Raw genomic sequence first — 18,364 nt, 5'->3', positions numbered from 1 at the left:
CTTTTTACTTCTATAAGTGAAAAGTTAATAAGAATATTGAAGAAGAAAATAAAGAGCACCCCCCACCAGTTTTTTTTTAGTAGTAGAATGCCCAGTTTCAGGCTTGCCTCTGCATTTTCAGCTAAGTACCAGAAATTTAACTGAGGTTTTACACTTCTAATCATCAAAAGTTTCTTAGCACCTTCACTTGAATGTTTAGGTAACTTCTGTGGTGGCAGTTGACAAACAGATCAAAGTGGGGCAATTGCATTTTGTCTATTCTATGTCTCTTCCTATAAACATAACTGAGTAACATACTGTAGATAAATAAGTGTTCTTTCTTTTGGGTGCCCAAGTGTTCAGAAGCAAAGTATTCCCGCATTGCTGGAAGGCAGAGACGCTCTTGTGAGATCCCAGACGGGTTCAGGTCAGTCATCATTTTATTTTCTGCCTTCTCATGGTATCCAGGCCCACAGTTATGGAGTAAAATGTCTGTTGCTGTGGTGAAGTTGCTTTGTTTTATTTGGGGGAGAGAAAGCTGTGCTTGCTTTTGATTAGAGCACTGAATTTGTTCCAGTAATGGAAGGAAAGGCATGATTGATGGTGCCGTGATCAGGAAGTTGTCACGTTCTGCTGTCACTCGTAGGAACGTATTTTAGGCCTTTGCCCGGTCCTTTCATCTATGGCCAGAGCTGCCCATCCTCACTGTAGTGGAGGGTGAATATTTTCTGTGATATTAAAACATGGAGCTCTAACATGAGCATCCACTATTGAACGTCAGTCATTCTGCTTGAACACAGAAAACGGCTTTTGCTGTGTTTCAGACCAGTCTGGACTTGCCCTTCTGATCCTCTTGTGCCTTTAATGGCAAATCCCACTTGCTTGGCCACCATTCGGTTGGGTAGAAACCCAGAATTTTGGCCATCTTGGGTTTCTCCTTGGTCTTTAGAGGCTAGCTACAGGGTTCAAAGTGGCTCCTAATCCCAACAGCTCATGCAGAGAACTTAATTGACCACTGAAGCTCATCTGAGAGATTAATGTGGACGTCAGAGAAGGAGTCCTCTAACTTCTATAGACAGCTATCAAGTTGAGCTTTTGTGTAATTTGGGAAATGTGTTATTGTCTCCCTTGTTAGATGGGTAAAAGGAGCTGAAGCTTCAGGTTTTTTTTAGCAGTACTGAATTTACAAAGCAAAATTAGGGATTCTGGAAGACAGATGAACTCCTTTTTCACCTCCTTTGGCTGTATGATGGCATTCTTCCATGCCCCAGAATCTGGTAAGACCCAAAGATAATAGAGCCTATCTCCTTTACGGCCTTTGCTTTTCTTACATCTGTAGGCTTTGTGATTTTAATTGCTTTTACACTTTTTTTTTTAAAGGTAAGACTCTTGCCTACTGCATCCCTGTGGTCCAGTCCCTTCAAGCAATGAAATCAAAAATACAGGTGAGTATAAAATGCGTTTTTCTGTTACTGTTCATAGTCCACAAGCAACCAGCAAACTGAGCCATAGCAATAGTATTGGGACTAAAAGACTCTGTTTTCACTTAGCATGTATTCTTACCTCCTTTTAATTTATTTATTGTATAAATACATTACCTCTAAAGGGTGTGCCTAGAGAGTAGAATAGGATAAACATATTTCATAATCGTCATCATAGGGAGCATTTAGAAAACGCTCCCCATGTGTCAGGCACTGTGGTGAATGCTTTCCATGTATTATTCTGTTGAATCTTTAAACACCACCACCACCCGCCAAATTGTAGGCATCCCAGTTTTACAGAGAGAAAAATTGGGAGGTTAAATAACTTGCTAAGGTCATGCATAGAGCAATAGTGGAAGTGGATTTCCACTTCAGTTCTGTTTGGTTCAGAGACCAGATTCCTCATTCCATGCAATGATTGTATGCCAAGGTTTAATTATGGGCACTTGTGCTGTATAGGGACCGTGTCTGTGTATTTTCCACAGTATCCTGCATGGGACCTGCTACAAAATGATTGTGCAATAAATATTTTTTATGGATTTGATTTGCAGCTGTCCATTTATGCTCTGATCTTGGATCTGTGTTGTAACTTATGTGGAGGATTAAATTCCAACCTGCTAGCCTAATTTCCAATATGCTGTTTGCTTCTGATCAGAAAGGTTGGAAATCATATTTAAAACAGTGATTTATCCTGCTAGATGTGAAAACAAGTGCCTCATTAGTGAGTTTTGACAATTGGTCTGTCTTGTATTTAACATTATCTAGAATTTATCTTTAGTTATGAAATACATTTGGTTACTGCATAGGCCAAAGGGGCCAAAATTACGTTCTTTAGATTCCCTAGGAGGCTGGGTAACTTTGCCATGTTCCATGGCCTTAGGCATCATATCAAACCCCAGCCCACAACCCCACAAATTAACCTTGGTTATTTTCAGTTAAGAGGAAATAGTGAGACCAGAAATGGGAAGTGAGGTAGGTGCATAAAACAGATGAAAAGAGCTAATTGATTGCTCTTTGCCCAGTTTGGACATGCAGAACTAGAGATGTATGAAGTCTACCTGATGTTTGTGTGGCAAAATAAGTAATGATAAAACCAAAGAACCAAACCAGTTATTGTTCAGCTGGTTCTGACTCATGGCAACCCATGTGTTCAGAGTAGAATTGAGCTCCATAGGGTTTTCAATGGCTGTGATCTTTTGGAAGTAGATTGCCAGGCCTTTCTCCCAAGGTGCTCCTGGGTGGATTCAAACTGTCAATCTTTTGGTTAGTAGCCAAGCGCTTAAACATTTGTGCCACCCATATAATAGGTCATAACCCATAGAATAAAACAAATATCCACAAGTCCACACTGATATAAACAAATAATTGAATAAATACATAGGGGAGGAAGGAAAGCCTTTCATTACAGTAGAACCCCAAGCCAAACCCACTGCCATTGAGTTGATTGCGACTCATAGCGACCCCATAGGGTTTCCAAGGTTGTTAGTCTCTGTGGAAGGAGACTGCCACATCTTTCTCCCATGGAGCCATTGATAGTTTAGAACCACCGACCCTTCAGTTAGAAGCCCAGCACTTTAATGACTGCGGTACCAATAGAATACCAATGAATAAATGCAGAAGGAGTGATGGAAATAGAAACTCAGCATTTGGCAAATGCCACAGTAATATTGTTTTAGGCAAGAATCATCATGGATGCTAAAATTAGTGGATGAAAGTATGGTGAAAACAGGATATTATAGTCTCAAAGTATTTCCCCACAAGCTTTAATTACAAAGGGAAAAACAGTAACTTTACCATGGGGAGTCCTGACTGTCACTACCTTAACCAAGTGACCCAAGTTGGCATCACCAGTATTGAGATGTGTCGGTATCAAGTACCTCCTGATTTGATGTACTAAGAAGGGTATAGTATCACTTCTGTGGTATCTTTACCAAAAGTACATACATGAACTTAACCATGAGGAAATTCAAATTGAGGGACGTTCTACAAAGTAATTGGCCAGTACTTTGTTGAAAGTATCATGTTAATGAAAGACAAAAAGTTAGACCCTGTTCCAGATTAAAGGAGAATAAGGAAACATGGCAGCTAAATGCAATTTGTAGTACTGGGCTGGAAAAAGGACATTAATTGGTCAGATGATAAAATTTGAGTAAGATCTGTAAATTAATTGCATTGATCAATGTTAATATCCTCGTTTTGAGAATAGTACCGTAATTATAAAAATTGTAACACATGGGAAAGCTGGGAAACAGTTATATGGGACTTTTTTGGAATATTTTTGGTAATTTTTCATAAGGCTGTAATTATTTCAAAATGAATAAGTTTTTTTTTTTAGACAATTGAAAAAGAAACCCAATGCATTCATCCAAATGACTGAACTCTATATAGCCATTAAAAATAGCATTTTTTCATTGTACTATTCATGAACTTCAGCAGATGTTAAATGAAAAAAAGCAAGTCACAAAACAGTATGTTTTAGACTCTCTTCTTTAGAGAAGCAAAACCAGTAAAGTACAGAGAGAGAGAGATTTATCTCAAGGAAATAGATCACACTGTTGAAGAGGCTAGCAAGTCCCAAGTCTGTGGGTCAGGCATCAGATTGGAGGCTTCTCCTGATTCATGTAACTGCAGGGGCTGACAAACTCAAGATTGGTAGGTAAGATGGTAGTCTACTGAGGAGGCTACGAATTCCAAGATCAGCAGGTAATACAACAGGCTGCTGGCTCCAGTCCAAGAACCATAGGTCAGATGATGACGAGCCACATGCAGAATCCAGAGCAAGCAAACGAGCTTTGCTAGAACGTCCATATATTAGGTGAGACCACACCCATGAGGAAACTCCCCTTACAACTGATTGGCTGACTGTATCATTATGTAACTGCCAAATTACATCAGTACATAACTGCCAAACTGTTCATTATATAATTGCCAAACCACTGAGAATCATGGCCCGGCCAAGCTGACACACAACCTTAACCATGACAGTCCACCTCTTGTCAACCTGGCACCAGTATACATCTCCTTAAAGCGTATACAACCTTATAAAAACGATTACAAAGCTATACTTGGCATCAAACGTGATGCAACTAACATGAGCACAACAGAAAATGCACTAGCGCCTATTTACATCTTATTTTTATAAATGAAGAAAACAAAAAATACTTGATGCACATGTACAAGGAAGAAATACAACAATTACAGATTTCATTTCTGCAACTGGCCGTACGGTCTTAACTGGTATTTAGAACTACCTTCTTCTACCTCCCATTCTGTATTCCTTTTACCCTCAGCAAGCACTTCAGCTGGTTGTGGTTCTTTGCCTGATGGGGTAACCCAAATCTTCATTCCCAAAGGGTCTGGGCCGTTAGTAGGCATGTTGGAATTGAACTGCTATAGTTTCCCATTTACTTCAATTACAGGCCGTGATAATACTAAGAGACACTGTAAGGGATCTCCTGTATTCTAGATATACTCTTTTTACCTCTGTTATGCAACATAAATCCGATTTTCCCTTGGTAGTCAGAGTCAGTCACACCAACCAATATGGTTGCTGCCTTCTTTGCCTTTGATCCAGAGGCATGAGAAGCCCAAGGAGGCCGGATGTCATTCTTAACTTCCAGTTCAATGGGATTCATGTTGTGTCTTGAAGTGTGAACATCGCTCCCTTTGGAACTAAGACCCCTAGACCTGCAGAGCATAGGGTCGTGGGGATGGGAAGCAAAAATTTTGCCGGTGGGTCACTAGGGGTAATAGCAAGTGGTGTCATTCCCATTTCCACCACTTGATTCCTATAACCGTGAATCCTGGCTATGGGAGAAAGAGTACCATATATTGGATGACATTGGTTTTGAGCATATCTAGCTTCCTGGAAAATATCGTCCCAGGCCTGCAAGGTATTGCCACCTAGCTGGTGCCATCATTGTGTCTTTACAAGGCCATTCCATTGTTCTATAAAGCCAGCTGCTTCAGGGTGATGGGGGAACGTGGTAAGACCAGAGAATTCCATGAGCATGGGCCCATTGCCACACTTCCTTTGCTGTGAAGTGACTCTCTTGATCTGAGGTGATGCTGTATGAGATAACATGATGGTGGATAGCATTCTGTGAGTCCATGGCTGGCAATTTTGGCAGAGACATCGTGTGCAAGGAAGGCAAATCCATGTCCAGAGTAAATGTCTATCCCAGTGAGAATGAAATGCTGCCCTTTCCATGATGGAAGCAGTCCAGTGTAATCAACCTGCCACCAGGTCGCTGGCTGAATGCCTCAAGGAATGGTGCCATATCGGGGGTTCAGTGTTGGTCTCTGCTGCTTGCAGGTTGGGCACTCAGCAGTGGCTGTAGCCGAGTTGGCCTTGGTGAGTGGAAGTCCATGTTGCCAAGCCCATGTATAACCTCCACCCCTGCCACCATGGCCACTTTGTTCATGAGCCCGTTGGGTAATGACAGAAGTGGCTGGGGAAAGAGAATGACTTGTTTCCACAGAACGTGTCATTCTGTCCACTTGATTATTAAAATCCTCCTCTGCCAAGGTCACCCTTTGGTGAGCATTCACACAAGACACAAACGTCTTCACTTGAACCATTCAGAGAGGTCTATCCACATACCGCTTCGCCATACCTCCTTGTCTCCAATTTTTTCAATCATGTTCATTCCAAGTTCCTGACCATTCAGCCAAACCATTGGCATAACCCATGAGGCAGTATACAGTTGCACATCTGGCCATTTCTCTCTCCAAGAAAAGTGACAAACCATTGGCATAGCCCATGAGGCAGCATACAAGTTGCACATCTGGCCATTTCTCCCTCCAAGAAAAGTGAATGGCCAGGTGCACTACATGAAGCTCAGCTCAGCGGAAGGATTTTCCTTTACCACTGTCCTTGAGGAAGGCCCCAGAAGGGCTGTAGTGCTGCTGCTGTCCACTTTCAAGTGGTGCATGTATATGATGCAGAACGCCTGTAAATCAGGCACAGGTTTTCTCTTCCTCAGTCAACTGATCATAAGAAACTCCCCATGAAGCCAGAGGTGCAGCCTGGGAGAGGACAGGTAGCCTGACAGGAGTGGAGACCATGGGCATTTGGGCCACTTCCTCATGCAGCTAACTTGTGCCTTCAGGTCCTGCTCCAGCCTGATCCTGGATATACCACTTCCGTTTAATGATGGAGTGCTGCTTGGTATGTCCGACTTTATGACCCTGTGGGTCAGACAACACACAGGTCATGATGGGCAGCTCAGGCTAACTTGGTGGCCCATGGTTAAGTTTTGAGTCTCTGTTAAGGCCCAGTAGCAAGCCAAAAGATGTTTCTCAGCAAGAGAGTAGTTATATACAGAGGATGGCAGGTCTTTGTACCAAAATCCTAAGGGCCTACATTGTGACTTACCAACAGGGGCCTGCTGAAGACTCCATACAGCATCTCTGTCTGCCACTGGCACTTCAAGTGTCATTGAATCACCAGATCTTACAGCCCAAGCAGCAGAGTGGCTTGCATGGCAGCCTGAACCTGTTGCAGAGCTTTCCCTTATTCTAGGCACCACTCAAAACTAGCAGCTTTTTGAGTCACTTGGTAAGTAGGCCAGAGTAGTACACCCAAATGAAGGATATGTTGCCTGCAAAATCCACCGAGGCCCACCAGGCATTGTGTCTCCTTTTTAGTTGTAGGGGAGGGGCCAGATGTAACAACTTATCCTTCCTTTTCAAAGGAATATCTTGACATACCCCACACCACTATACTCCTAGAAATTTTACTGAGGTGGAAGATATCTGAGTTCTTGTGGGATTAATTTCCCATCCCCTAGCACACAAATGTTTACCAAAAAGCCCAGAGTCACTGACACGTCTTACTAGGTCCATTCAGTATAATGTCATCATTGTAATGAACTAGTGTGACATCTTGTGGAAGGGAAGGGCCATCAAGGTCCCTGTGGACTAAATTGTGACTAGTGCTGGAGTGTTTATATACCTCTGAGGTAGGACAGTGAGGGTTTTTTGTGGGCCTTGCCAGCTGAAGGCAAACTGCTTTGGGTGTTCCTTTGAAACTGGAATCAAGAGAAAGGCATTGGCCAGATCAACAGCTGCGTACCAGGCACCAGGAGATGTATTAATTTGCCCAAGCAGTGAAACCACATCTATAACAGCAACTGCAGTTGGAGACACCACCTTGTTAAGTTTAACATAATCCACTGTGGTTCTCCAAGATCCATTTGTTTTTTGCACAGGCCAAATAGGCAAGTTGAATGGTGATATGGTGGGCATCACCACCCCTGCATCCTTCAAGTCCTTGATGGTGGCAGTGATCTCTGCAGTCCCTCAAGGAACGTGGTATTGCTTTTGGTTTACTGTTTTCCTAGTTTGAGGCTTCCACTTGGTTTTCCTACCTTAATAACCCTTACTCGTCTTGTTAGGGATACAGTGTGTCACTTGCTGAATACGTGTATTCCAATTATGCATTCTGGAACTGGGAAAATTACCACAGGATGAGTTTGTGGGCCTACTGGACCCACTGTGAGATGAACCTCAGCTAAGACTCCATTAATAACCTGACCTCTATATGCCCCCAGTCTGACTGGTGGGCCACAGTGACGTTTTTGGTCTCCTAAAAATAGTATCAGTTCAGAGCCAATAACAGTCACTCTTGTAAAAGGCCATAGATCCCTTTGGGGAAGGGTAGGAGAAAGATTAACAGTATAATTTTTTGCCAGGGTAGTGGGGTCCTTAAGGGAACCCAGCCTCCCCATCATTCAAGGGGTTGTGGGTCTGTAACTCGCTCAAGTCTGGGGATCGATTGAGGGACCCTGAGTCTCTGTTTTGGTGATTCAAATTAGACTGCCATTCACTTGACCTAGAATTCTTCCAGCTGTGCAGATCAAATATTTCATTCCTAGGGACATCATGACTAAGAGGCCAATACTGTAAGTCTAATAGCCTAAACGAGTCAGACTATTCTGATTACTGCTTTGATTACCTTGTCTGCTTCTGGCCCGTGCCCACTTTGTCATTGTCGATTGAGTGCTGTCACATGGACCCTACTACCATGAGGTCCAATCAACCCCATTGTAGTTAGGAGTTTAATTTGGTTAGGGCAGTTCCCACTGTCAAATCGGACTCACATAAAATAACATTTATAGCTGTCTTCAAAGATGCTGGGGCTTCCATCACAAATTTGTACCTCACGGTTGTGGTAAAAGGTATGTCCTGTGGGTACTTGGCACTCCATGTGTGGGTCTATGGGTCTGACCTGAGAAATCCACCTTAACATGCCAGTTTCCCAATCCTTTGGATACCTTCTTCTACAATATGCCAAGGCAGGTTTGGTACTTCAGCTCGATTTAGTGTAAGCCACCGCATAATCTGTACATCAGCGAACAAACCGAACAAACTGTTAGATCCTTTCCTAACCTCTCAAGTTGAAACACTTAGTGAAGAATCCGTGCTTAGTGGGCCCATATCAATAAATTCAGACTGATCGAACTGTATGTTCCTTGCACAATTATCCCACACCCTTAATTGCTGTTCCTACACATATTCCCCAGGTTACTGTTTGTACATAATTAGAAAAGTTGTGCAATTCTTTTGGAGTGTAGCACACATTCTCCTGGGTCACATTTCATACTTCATCTTTTGGGGTTCGCCGGGACTTAAGTCTACTTACAGGTCTAGAAACAAAAATGGGTGGTGGGGGTGGGTCCTGGGAATATTCAGCAAAGTCTTGTAAGGCATCTGCCTCAGGCGATGCCCCAGGCGATAACTCAGACAAAGAGTCTCTAGGCACAGCTAGGTTAATCTTGGAAGCTCTGGTGGTATAATGTTTAAGTGCTACAGCTGCTAACCAAAAAAGTTGACAGTTTGAATCCACCAGGCACTCCTTAGAAACTCTGTGGGGCAATTCTACTCTGTTCTGTAGGGTCGCTATGAGTTGGAATTGACTAGATGGCAACAGGTTTAGGTTAATCTTATCAGATGAGGGTGGAAAAGATAATGGTAGTACTGGGGTGGGTGGCTTAGCAGACAAAGTTGGAGTGATCTCTTTAGGCGGAAGTAAGAGAGCTGGTTCTCTTGGCAGGATGATTCAACAGAATTTGGGGGCTCAGTATCCCTAGCTTCCTGATTATATGCCTATATGTCCCCATCCCTAGTTTTGGGATTCCATTTCTTTAGAATCGGTGCCCTCAGTTTGACTTCGAACACCATTCGAGGTTGGAAATTCAATTGACATTGTAATTCAACCACTCTTCCATTAAGACTCTGAGTTTGGTTTTTAGCAATATCATCCCTGTTACTGGAAAAGGCTTTCTTTCAGGGCACAAGTGGCAACTTTCATGCCTTTTATGTGACACTTGAGCTGTGACTCTGAAGCCCTGAGCTCATCTCTCTCTTTCACCACTTTGTCTAGCAAAAGTAGGAGCAACCAACCACCTTCCCTATACTTCTTATTCTGACAAAAGTGTAGAAAAGTGTCACACATGATCATCCAGAGCCTCGCTTTGCAACAATACTTGATCTATTGGTAGTGATATGTTGGGTATTAATATTGCTACCTCATGCCATGGATTAGCAGTGCCCTCTTTACTACTGGAGGCAGAGTCGTCAGTGCCTTTAAGACTAGTCAGACTGGAGAACCAATTTAGAAAACTCATCCTTACAGCTTTGTTTCTCTAGAACCACTCATTACCAAATGTTTTAGGGTGGGTTTTCTAGGGAAGCAAAACCAGTGAAGTGTGTGCATATATAGAGAGAGATTTATCTCAAGAAAATGGCTCACATGGTTGTAGAGGCTGGCAAATCCCAACTCCATGGGTCAGGTGTCAAACTGAAGGCTTCTTGTGACTCAAGTCTGCAGGTAAGATGGCAGGCCCCTGGCTCACAGGCTGCAGAAGCTGGTGAATCCCAAAATCGGCAGGCAGTACAACATGACACTGGCTCAGGTTCCAAGAGCTGGAAGTCAGATAAGGACGAGCCACAAGCAGGGTTCAGAACAAGCAAGCTTAGCCAGAACATCCATGTATACTGCAGCAGTGTGGCTGATCACATTAGATCACATCATGGGTGATGACTATATCATTAATTACATAAATGTTAAACCACTGAGAATCATGGCACAGCCAAGTTGACACACAACCTTAACTATCACATACAGTGTGAACCCAGTTTCATAAATAGTAATAATCTATGTGTATATATGCATAAAAGACTGGAATGATACTTATTGAACTATTAATATTTTCTCTGAGGTGGATGAGTGAGGAATTTATTGTTTCCTAAAGGTGATGATTTTTTTCCATTTAGCACTTCACACTGAGATAATTCATGCAAGGTGCTTAGCATTTAATGTAGTACATAGTCAGAGATGAACAAATGTAAATTATTACAGTAATACAGTGAAACAATTGCATCCATTTATGTACTCTAGGAGAACCTCTTTCTAGTAGAGGTTCTTTTTTCATACAAGGTTGGAGAGTTTGAGAACTTTTTAGCTGGAATGTTCTACCCAACTCTCTGATTTCATGGATCTGTGAGGCAGAGAGATTAAATGACATACCTAAGGTGGACAGTGTGGTGGGTGGCTTTGCTCAGATCCTAGGTAAGTAAAACAGAAGAAGAATTGACAGCTTTGAATTGTGATGTTGGCGAAGAATATTGAGTTTACCATGGACTGCCAAAAGAACAAACAAATCTGTCCTGGAAGAAGTACAACCAGAATGCTCCTTAGAAGCAAGGATGGCAAGACTACGCCTCACATACTTTGGACATGTTATCAGGAGGGATCAGTCCCTGGAGAAGGACATCATGCTTGGTAAAGTAGAGGGCCAGTGAAAAAGAGGAAGACCCTCAACAAGATGGATTGACACAGTGTCTGCAACAATGTGCTCAAGCATAACAATGATTGTGAGGATGGCCAGGACCAGGCAGTGTTTTGTTCTGTTGTTCATAGGGTTGCTGTGCATTGGAACCGATTCAGTGGCACTTAACAACAACTTTAGGCAAATCGTTTCATCCCTCTGTGCATCAATGTCCTCATCTGTGGCAAGGGGCTAATACTATACTTATCTTGTAGAGTAACAGTGAGGATTACTTGAGTTAATGCATAATAATACATGTGTTGAGAGCTGGTACTTAAATCCACGAAAAAAAAAAACAAACAAACCCATTGTGTTTGAGTTGATTCCGACTCATAGCAACCATATAGGACAGAGTGGAACTGCCCCATAGGGTTTCCAAGGCTGTAATCTTTATAGAAGCAGACTTCCCTATCTTTTTCCCATGAAGCAGCTGGTGGGCTCCAACGGCCGACCTTCTGGTTAACAGCTGAGTGCTTAACCACTGCTCCACCAGGACTCCTTCACTGGTATCCAGTGCTTGGCAATAATACGTGCACTGTGTTAGTTGTTGTCATCATGGTCACATGGCTCATTTGAAGGGTAATACTTTGTTTTGCTTATATTCAGAATCATTAACAAGCCATGTAGTTGTGTTTTATTTGCTCAGGTTTTTTCTTTTTTTAATAGTGGTAACACCTCATTCTATGAAAGATGGTATCTTTGTATGGTTCTCCAAGCCCCAATTTAATTCACTTATTTCAAATAATATTCAGTATAGTCACTTGGAGCTCAAATGATTTGACCTGTAAAAACCACATCTGGAGAGAGCAGCAAATTCAAGGCACCCAGTAGATTCTTAAATTACTTTGGTGTCGGAATAAGGATGGACTGCTTTCCTGTTTCCACTCTTTCAGTTATTTTGTCTCTGATTTTTCTAACTTCACATCCATCCTTCCTCACTCACTTCTGCCCTGCAAGGGATTGATTTTCCTTTCTTCTTCTCTGTGTAGTAACACCTTTTGAAATGTCAGAATCTCCTAACGTCACACAGTGGCACATTGATACTGTTGTACTGACGTGTTTACTGTTCCTTGCCTAGGCTTCGGTACAGTCTCACAAAGTTGATGCTGAGTACAGAGAACTCTAGTTTGAATTCCAAATCCTTTCCTCCTTGTGGGTAAATGTTTCCTATGCAAAACATGAAAACCATACTTGTAATTGAATTTGCTGTTAAATCTGAGCTTAGCTTCTACGGTAACATTGTTTTGATTCATTCAGTCCATATCTGTGAGCATTTTCAATGTGCAAGGCACGATTGATGTAGGAGCCTTTATCAGACCGCTTTGTTTTCTTTTATTACTTACTGTTTTTAAACATAGTATACATGTTAAATTTGAAGGTTACCACAAAACACGTGTAGGATAAAGTCTGACTTTCCCCCCTAGTTACATGCAGTGTCGTCAGTTCTCAGCCGCTTGTACATCTTCCTGGGTAGTCTCTGCCTGTCAAGCAAATATGAGTATGCATAGTTCCTTTTCTCTTTTATTTGGAGGTTTTTTAAAGTTTGTTTTTCTGTTTTGTTTGGCTTGATATACAAATGGCTGCTTGTTATGCATGCTGTCCTGTGCCTTGCTTTTGTTCACTTAATGTCTTGGGAATGGTTTCTCTTCAGTACCACATAGAGTTGCCCTATTCTTTTTAATGACTGCCTAGTATTCTATTGTGTGTATGTACTACAAATCATTGAATCAGTCCTTTATTGGTGGGATACATTATGTTCAACAAGGCTACTGTAAATATTCTACAGTCTGCAAATAGTCTACAACTTCTTTTTGCGCATGTAAGAGTATATCTGTAGGAGAAATTCCTACAAGTAGAATTTGCACTTTTGTCTTGGTAGATAGTAATGCCAAATTGACCACCGAAGACCTTATACCAGTTTACACTTCTACCAACAGTGTAGAACAGTTCCTGTTTGCTCATCAACACAGTCAGTTGTTTTATTTTTGCCAATTTGACAGGCAAAAAGTACCAGTCTGTAGTTTTAATTTGAATTTCTCATGCGTGACATTGAACGTGTTTTCGTATACGTGAAAGCCATGTTTTGAATTCTTATTTTAATAAATTAGGTGTTTATGTCCTTTCTCCATTTTTCTACTTGAGTTGTTGATTTTTTTTTTTTTTAATGTATAGGATTTCATTATAAGTTAAAGAAATTAGCCCTTTCTGTTATGTGTGGCAAATTTCCTGCCTAAGTTATTTGACTCTTGACTTCATTTAGGTAATTTCGTTGGATAACTTTAAATTTTTATGTAATAAAATTTATCAGTATTTTCTTTTATGGTTTCTAAATGACTAACTTAACTCCAAGTTTATTTTTCTAACTGTATTTTTTCTTGAAGGACTTTTGAATTATCTTCTTCCAGCTGGTATAAAATGCCCCTTATACTATTTCCTAGATTTCTGTATCTATTTGGACCTATTCTGGACGGTAGTTTCTGTTGTTTACCTATTTATATGCTAGCATCAATTTTCTAAAACTGTCGTAGCTTTAAATTGCTTTAACATCCTGAAAGGGTGACATTCCTCTTTGAATCTTCTTTTTTAGAAATGTCTTGGTTATTCTTGCATGTTTATTTTTCCATAAGAACTTTGAAATCAGCTTGTCTGATAATACGTAACATTTTTTATGTGTATGTATGTGTATGTGTGTGTTTGTATAAGGAGCCCTGGTGGCACAGTGGTTAAGAGATTGGCAGCTAACCAAAAGGTCTGCAGTTCAAATCCACCGGCTGCTCTTTGGAAACCGTGTGAGGCCTTCTACTTTGTCCTATAGGGTAGCTGTGAGTCGGAATCGACTCAGGAGCAGTGGGTATTTTTTGTTTTTAGTATGTGTATAAGTGTGTATGTATATATGTATGTGTGTATAGATACATGTATGTGTGTACATATATGGCATTTTATTAAAATTGCATTAAATTTATGGATTAATTTAGAGAGAACTGGCTTATTTGTAATATTGTGTCTTATATAAGAATAGAATATCTTTCCATTTATTCAGATTTTATTTTATGTCCCTCAGAGGTGTTTAAAATTTTTTTTAAATGGAGCTTGTCCATTTTTTGTTAGGCTTATCTTTTTTATTGCTATTGTGTGATTTTTTTTTTTTTTAACTTCATATTTTCTTTCTGTGTTGGAAAGCTGTTGATTTTTTTATATTAATTTTGCGTTCAGCTGCCTGCCCAAATTACTTTGTTTGTGATAGATTTTTTTGTTGATTCTGTTAAGCTTTTAGGATAGAAAAACATCGTCTGCTGAAAATGATCACCTGGCCTCTTCCTCCCAATTTTATATGTCATATTTCTTTCTCTTGTCTGGCTGCGGGGGCCAGAACCTTTAAAACAGTGTTACATAATAAATGAGGGTAGTGGGCATTCTTGTTACTTTTTTTAATGAGAATGGTTCTAATGTTTTACAACTGGCCACTCTAAGTTCCATTCGTCTGGAGTCCTGTGATATTCATTGTTCCTGATGATGGCATTTCTTTCCTTCCGTGTCAACAGCGCAGTGACGGCCCCTATGCTCTTGTACTAGTGCCAACGAGAGAGGTAAGCCATCTTACTTCAGGGCGAGCTTTAAGCAAAGTACTTTCAGTGATATCCTTGAATTTATTTTTCTCCCTACTGCACAAACCACTGCACTCTCCTTTTCTTTCCCCGATAACCATTCTTTTAGTTCCTGCCAAGGAGAAAAATTCAAGTATTCTTTGAAAAGTATCAAAAAGCATTTTCCTGTTATCTAAAAACTAGTGACACTACAAATTTCTATCCCTTTCAGAGGGATTAAGAGAATCACATTTTTGTAGGGCTTTTTTTTTTTTACAGCTTAATTCAAAAGCGAAAGCAATTGGCTCTGAAAATGAACCTTTTTTTTTTTTTTAAGAAGCTACTGCTACCAAAAGTTTCACTTGTTTCTGGAAATTAAGCTTCCTTTTTTTTCCCCCCCACCTTTTCTTGGTGAAATCTCTTCTATCTGATCTATTTTATTTGTCTACAAGAGGCAATTTCAGATTAGGGTGTCTGTTTTCTATATCAAATGCTAAGCACTTCCTTGTAAAGAATTGATCCCGAAGATGGAAGTTTCAGCTCAGCCTTTTATACAGCCTGCAGTACCCTATCTCTGCTCAATCCAATGAAGAAGCAGGCATGAAAGCTGTTTAAATTTTTACAGCAGCAAACTTGCTGCTTCCCTAGGATGCTTCATGAATACTAAATATGTGGGAACTGTGTATATTCTTGCAAAGGATTTCTGCCAGGGATCTTTTTGATGGTGGTTAATAGTTATACCCTATATCAATTTTCACTTTTGCTTGTTTTCACTGGGCTTGTTGGTTTCATTTTTTTTAATAAACTTGGAGAAATGACCATCTCTCGATCTTCAGATACAGCTTTACTCTGGCACATTCTTAGGATACAGTCGTATAACCTTTAAAGCAAAGTTCCTAAGGCTGGCCTGTTGCATTGTTGTTCTAGTTTATCCCTTCACGCATGTCTGTATTCTTTCTCTTTCTAAAGAAAGCCAAATTCAGGTTGACTTTGTTTCATTTTCTCCCATCTTATGTGCATCACAGACTTGCACTTTTCTTGTGTGGCACTCTGGGAATTTGAGCCAGCAGAGGGAGCACAAAACATTATTTTTGTGTAAGTCCAAGAAAAAATGTGATGTCTTTACCATCATTTCCTTAGACTGGCAGGTTTCAGAACCATTCTAAGAACAGGATATTTTTCAGAATAGATTCTGCATATGGGATTTTTTTTTTCTTTAAATCTTTAGTTAAGGTCTAAGTTTGGATCCTTATCACTTCCTGTTGCCTTTTTTAAAAAAAAGGAAAGAAAAGACCCCACTTATCATTGCTAACTTTTTAATATTTTTTACAGTTGGCTCTACAAAGCTTTGACACTGTCCAGAAACTGCTTAAGGTAAGGTAAGCCATGAGTTCAGTTACATCTTTTATTCTGACTCTTTGAGGAAAGAGAAATATACTACAGTCCTTTTTTTTTTCCCAAAGAACTAGGAATTAACTCTTATCTCTCTCTATTTCTGGGATGTCTGTGCTCTAACTAGGTACCATTTCTAGGTTTTACTGATCTAAACCTTACTAACCATGAATTTCTAGCTTAGCTAGTTTACTGTTGTTTCCTGGTACTTATAGTCGTATAATCTGTTCATCATAGCCACCAGTAAGCCACATATAGAAATGTATAGGTACAGCCATAAGATGATCCAGCAGAAAAAAACTTAACAGCTATAAGTAGGATTAAAGAAGGACGGCTTGAAAGTCAAAACCTGCCATCTCACCAAATTAGATGTAGAACTGATCTACGCTTTCTTTTATCAGAAGGTTGGGGGAGTAGGGAAGGATTGTGCTTGGGTTTTATCTTAACCCAAAAAACAAAGCAATAGACTTACTGAAATGTGTCTTTAGTTCAGGCTATATAGTGAAAGGCAGAGAAGCTACTTGAATCATTAAAAAAAAAAAAGCTTATGTTTCTCTCTTACAGTGTTGGAAGCTAGTTACATAGCTATAATTCAAGTTTCTGCTGATAGTAACCTTGGGTATGGCAATGCCTAGGAATTGTGTCTACACATAACACCTCATGCATCAGTAATATGCATCAAGAAGCCTGGATCCTCTTTCCCTATTTGTTTAAGGAAAAATAATTTGGAATTAGTCTCTGTGTTTTCAGTAAAGGGGGCTTTGCATTCATTTTGGTCTATTGTCTTTCTATAGCCATTTACCTGGATTGTGCCTGGAGTGTTAATGGGTGGAGAGAAGAGGAAATCTGAAAAGGCCAGGTAGGAGGAAATTTGTTTTTAATTTCTTCTGAGTCTGTCTGTCCTGCCTTCCTATTAAATAACACTTGGTTCTTTTAAACAAGGAGAGAGCCTTGTCTCAGGCTGCGCTTCTTAGGTCCCATGTATAAGGACATATTGCGTCAGTGGAGAGCAATCACCTCTAAACATTATGGAAGTTACAAAAAGAGTTTAGTGTAAGAACAAACGTTCTAGCAACTAGAACACATTGGCATGAGATAACTCATTCAGGTAGCAGGTTTTCTGGCTCAGAAGCCTTCAGGAACAGGCTAGATGACCATCTATTTGGAATGTTCTGGAAAGGATCTATGGATCAGATAAAAAGCATTGGATTATCCTGAGGTTCACCCTTCAGCCAATGATTAGACAGGCCCATAAAAGAAAATGAGACTAGAGGACAATAATAAAAAAGTTAAAAAAGAGCATTGGATTATATAATTGTGATTCCTTTCAAAGCTTTCTGGTTTTATGATTTTCGTATTTTTTCAGATCTTAATATTTATATTTGACAGGAGAGGGAAATTGCAGAGGAATATTTTAAAACACAAGTCTTTTTATCCATTTGACTGTATGTTTTGTCATGATTTCAAGCTATGACACATTGCTCTACATGAGTATTGTCTCTACTTTTTTCTTATGTTCTCTATTGATACAACCCAATTTGATTTACTTTCTTTTATGATACATAATTTTAAACAGACTCCGCAAAGGAATAAATATCCTTATCTCAACTCCTGGACGTCTGGTGGATCATATAAGATCCACAAAGAACATTCATTTTAGTCGGATACGGTGGCTGATTTTAGATGAAGCAGACAGGTGAGTCTCATCTAGGAAGCTTGAAAGGTTGAAGAAAACAACTCTTTCTGCTGCCGTCATTTCAGCTTCTGTAGCCTGTTAGCATCACGTTTATTCTTCTCAAAGATTAAAATTCTTGTCCTGAAACCACAGAATCTTGGATTTGGGTTTTGAAAAGGACATCACAGTGATACTCAATGCTGTAAATGCAGAATGCCAGAAACGACAGAACGTCTTGCTATCGGCAACACTCACAGAAGGTGGGTTGAAAAGAAGTGATGGGGACTTATTTGTTTTTAATGAAGAAGAAGGACCTAGACATAATCTTCATTGTTTGGCAGCAGTGATTCTCAGTCTGGGGGTTGGAGGGTAGGGAGCAAAGGGTCCCCAGAGGACTGCTCTTTCATACTGTACATCCTG

The 18,364-nt window shown here is 40.3% G+C and overlaps 1 protein-coding gene across 1 annotated transcript in view; it reads left to right on the top strand.

Annotated features, from left to right (window-relative positions):
* DDX31 (DEAD-box helicase 31) overlaps positions 1-18,364 on the top strand; it is an 84,157-nt gene that overhangs the window by 7,342 nt on the left and 58,451 nt on the right. The window contains 7 exon segments of the mRNA XM_049895142.1: positions 336-406; positions 1,360-1,424; positions 14,836-14,880; positions 16,210-16,251; positions 17,064-17,128; positions 17,846-17,965; positions 18,098-18,204. Of these exon segments, the coding sequence (XP_049751099.1) occupies positions 336-406; positions 1,360-1,424; positions 14,836-14,880; positions 16,210-16,251; positions 17,064-17,128; positions 17,846-17,965; positions 18,098-18,204 (515 nt within the window).

The sequence above is a fragment of the Elephas maximus genome, chromosome 9 (assembly GCF_024166365.1).
Source record: "Elephas maximus indicus isolate mEleMax1 chromosome 9, mEleMax1 primary haplotype, whole genome shotgun sequence".
Taxonomy (NCBI): domain Eukaryota; kingdom Metazoa; phylum Chordata; class Mammalia; order Proboscidea; family Elephantidae; genus Elephas; species Elephas maximus.
The sequence above is the reverse complement of the archived record's forward strand: the minus strand, read 5'-3'. Positions and strand labels throughout refer to the sequence as shown.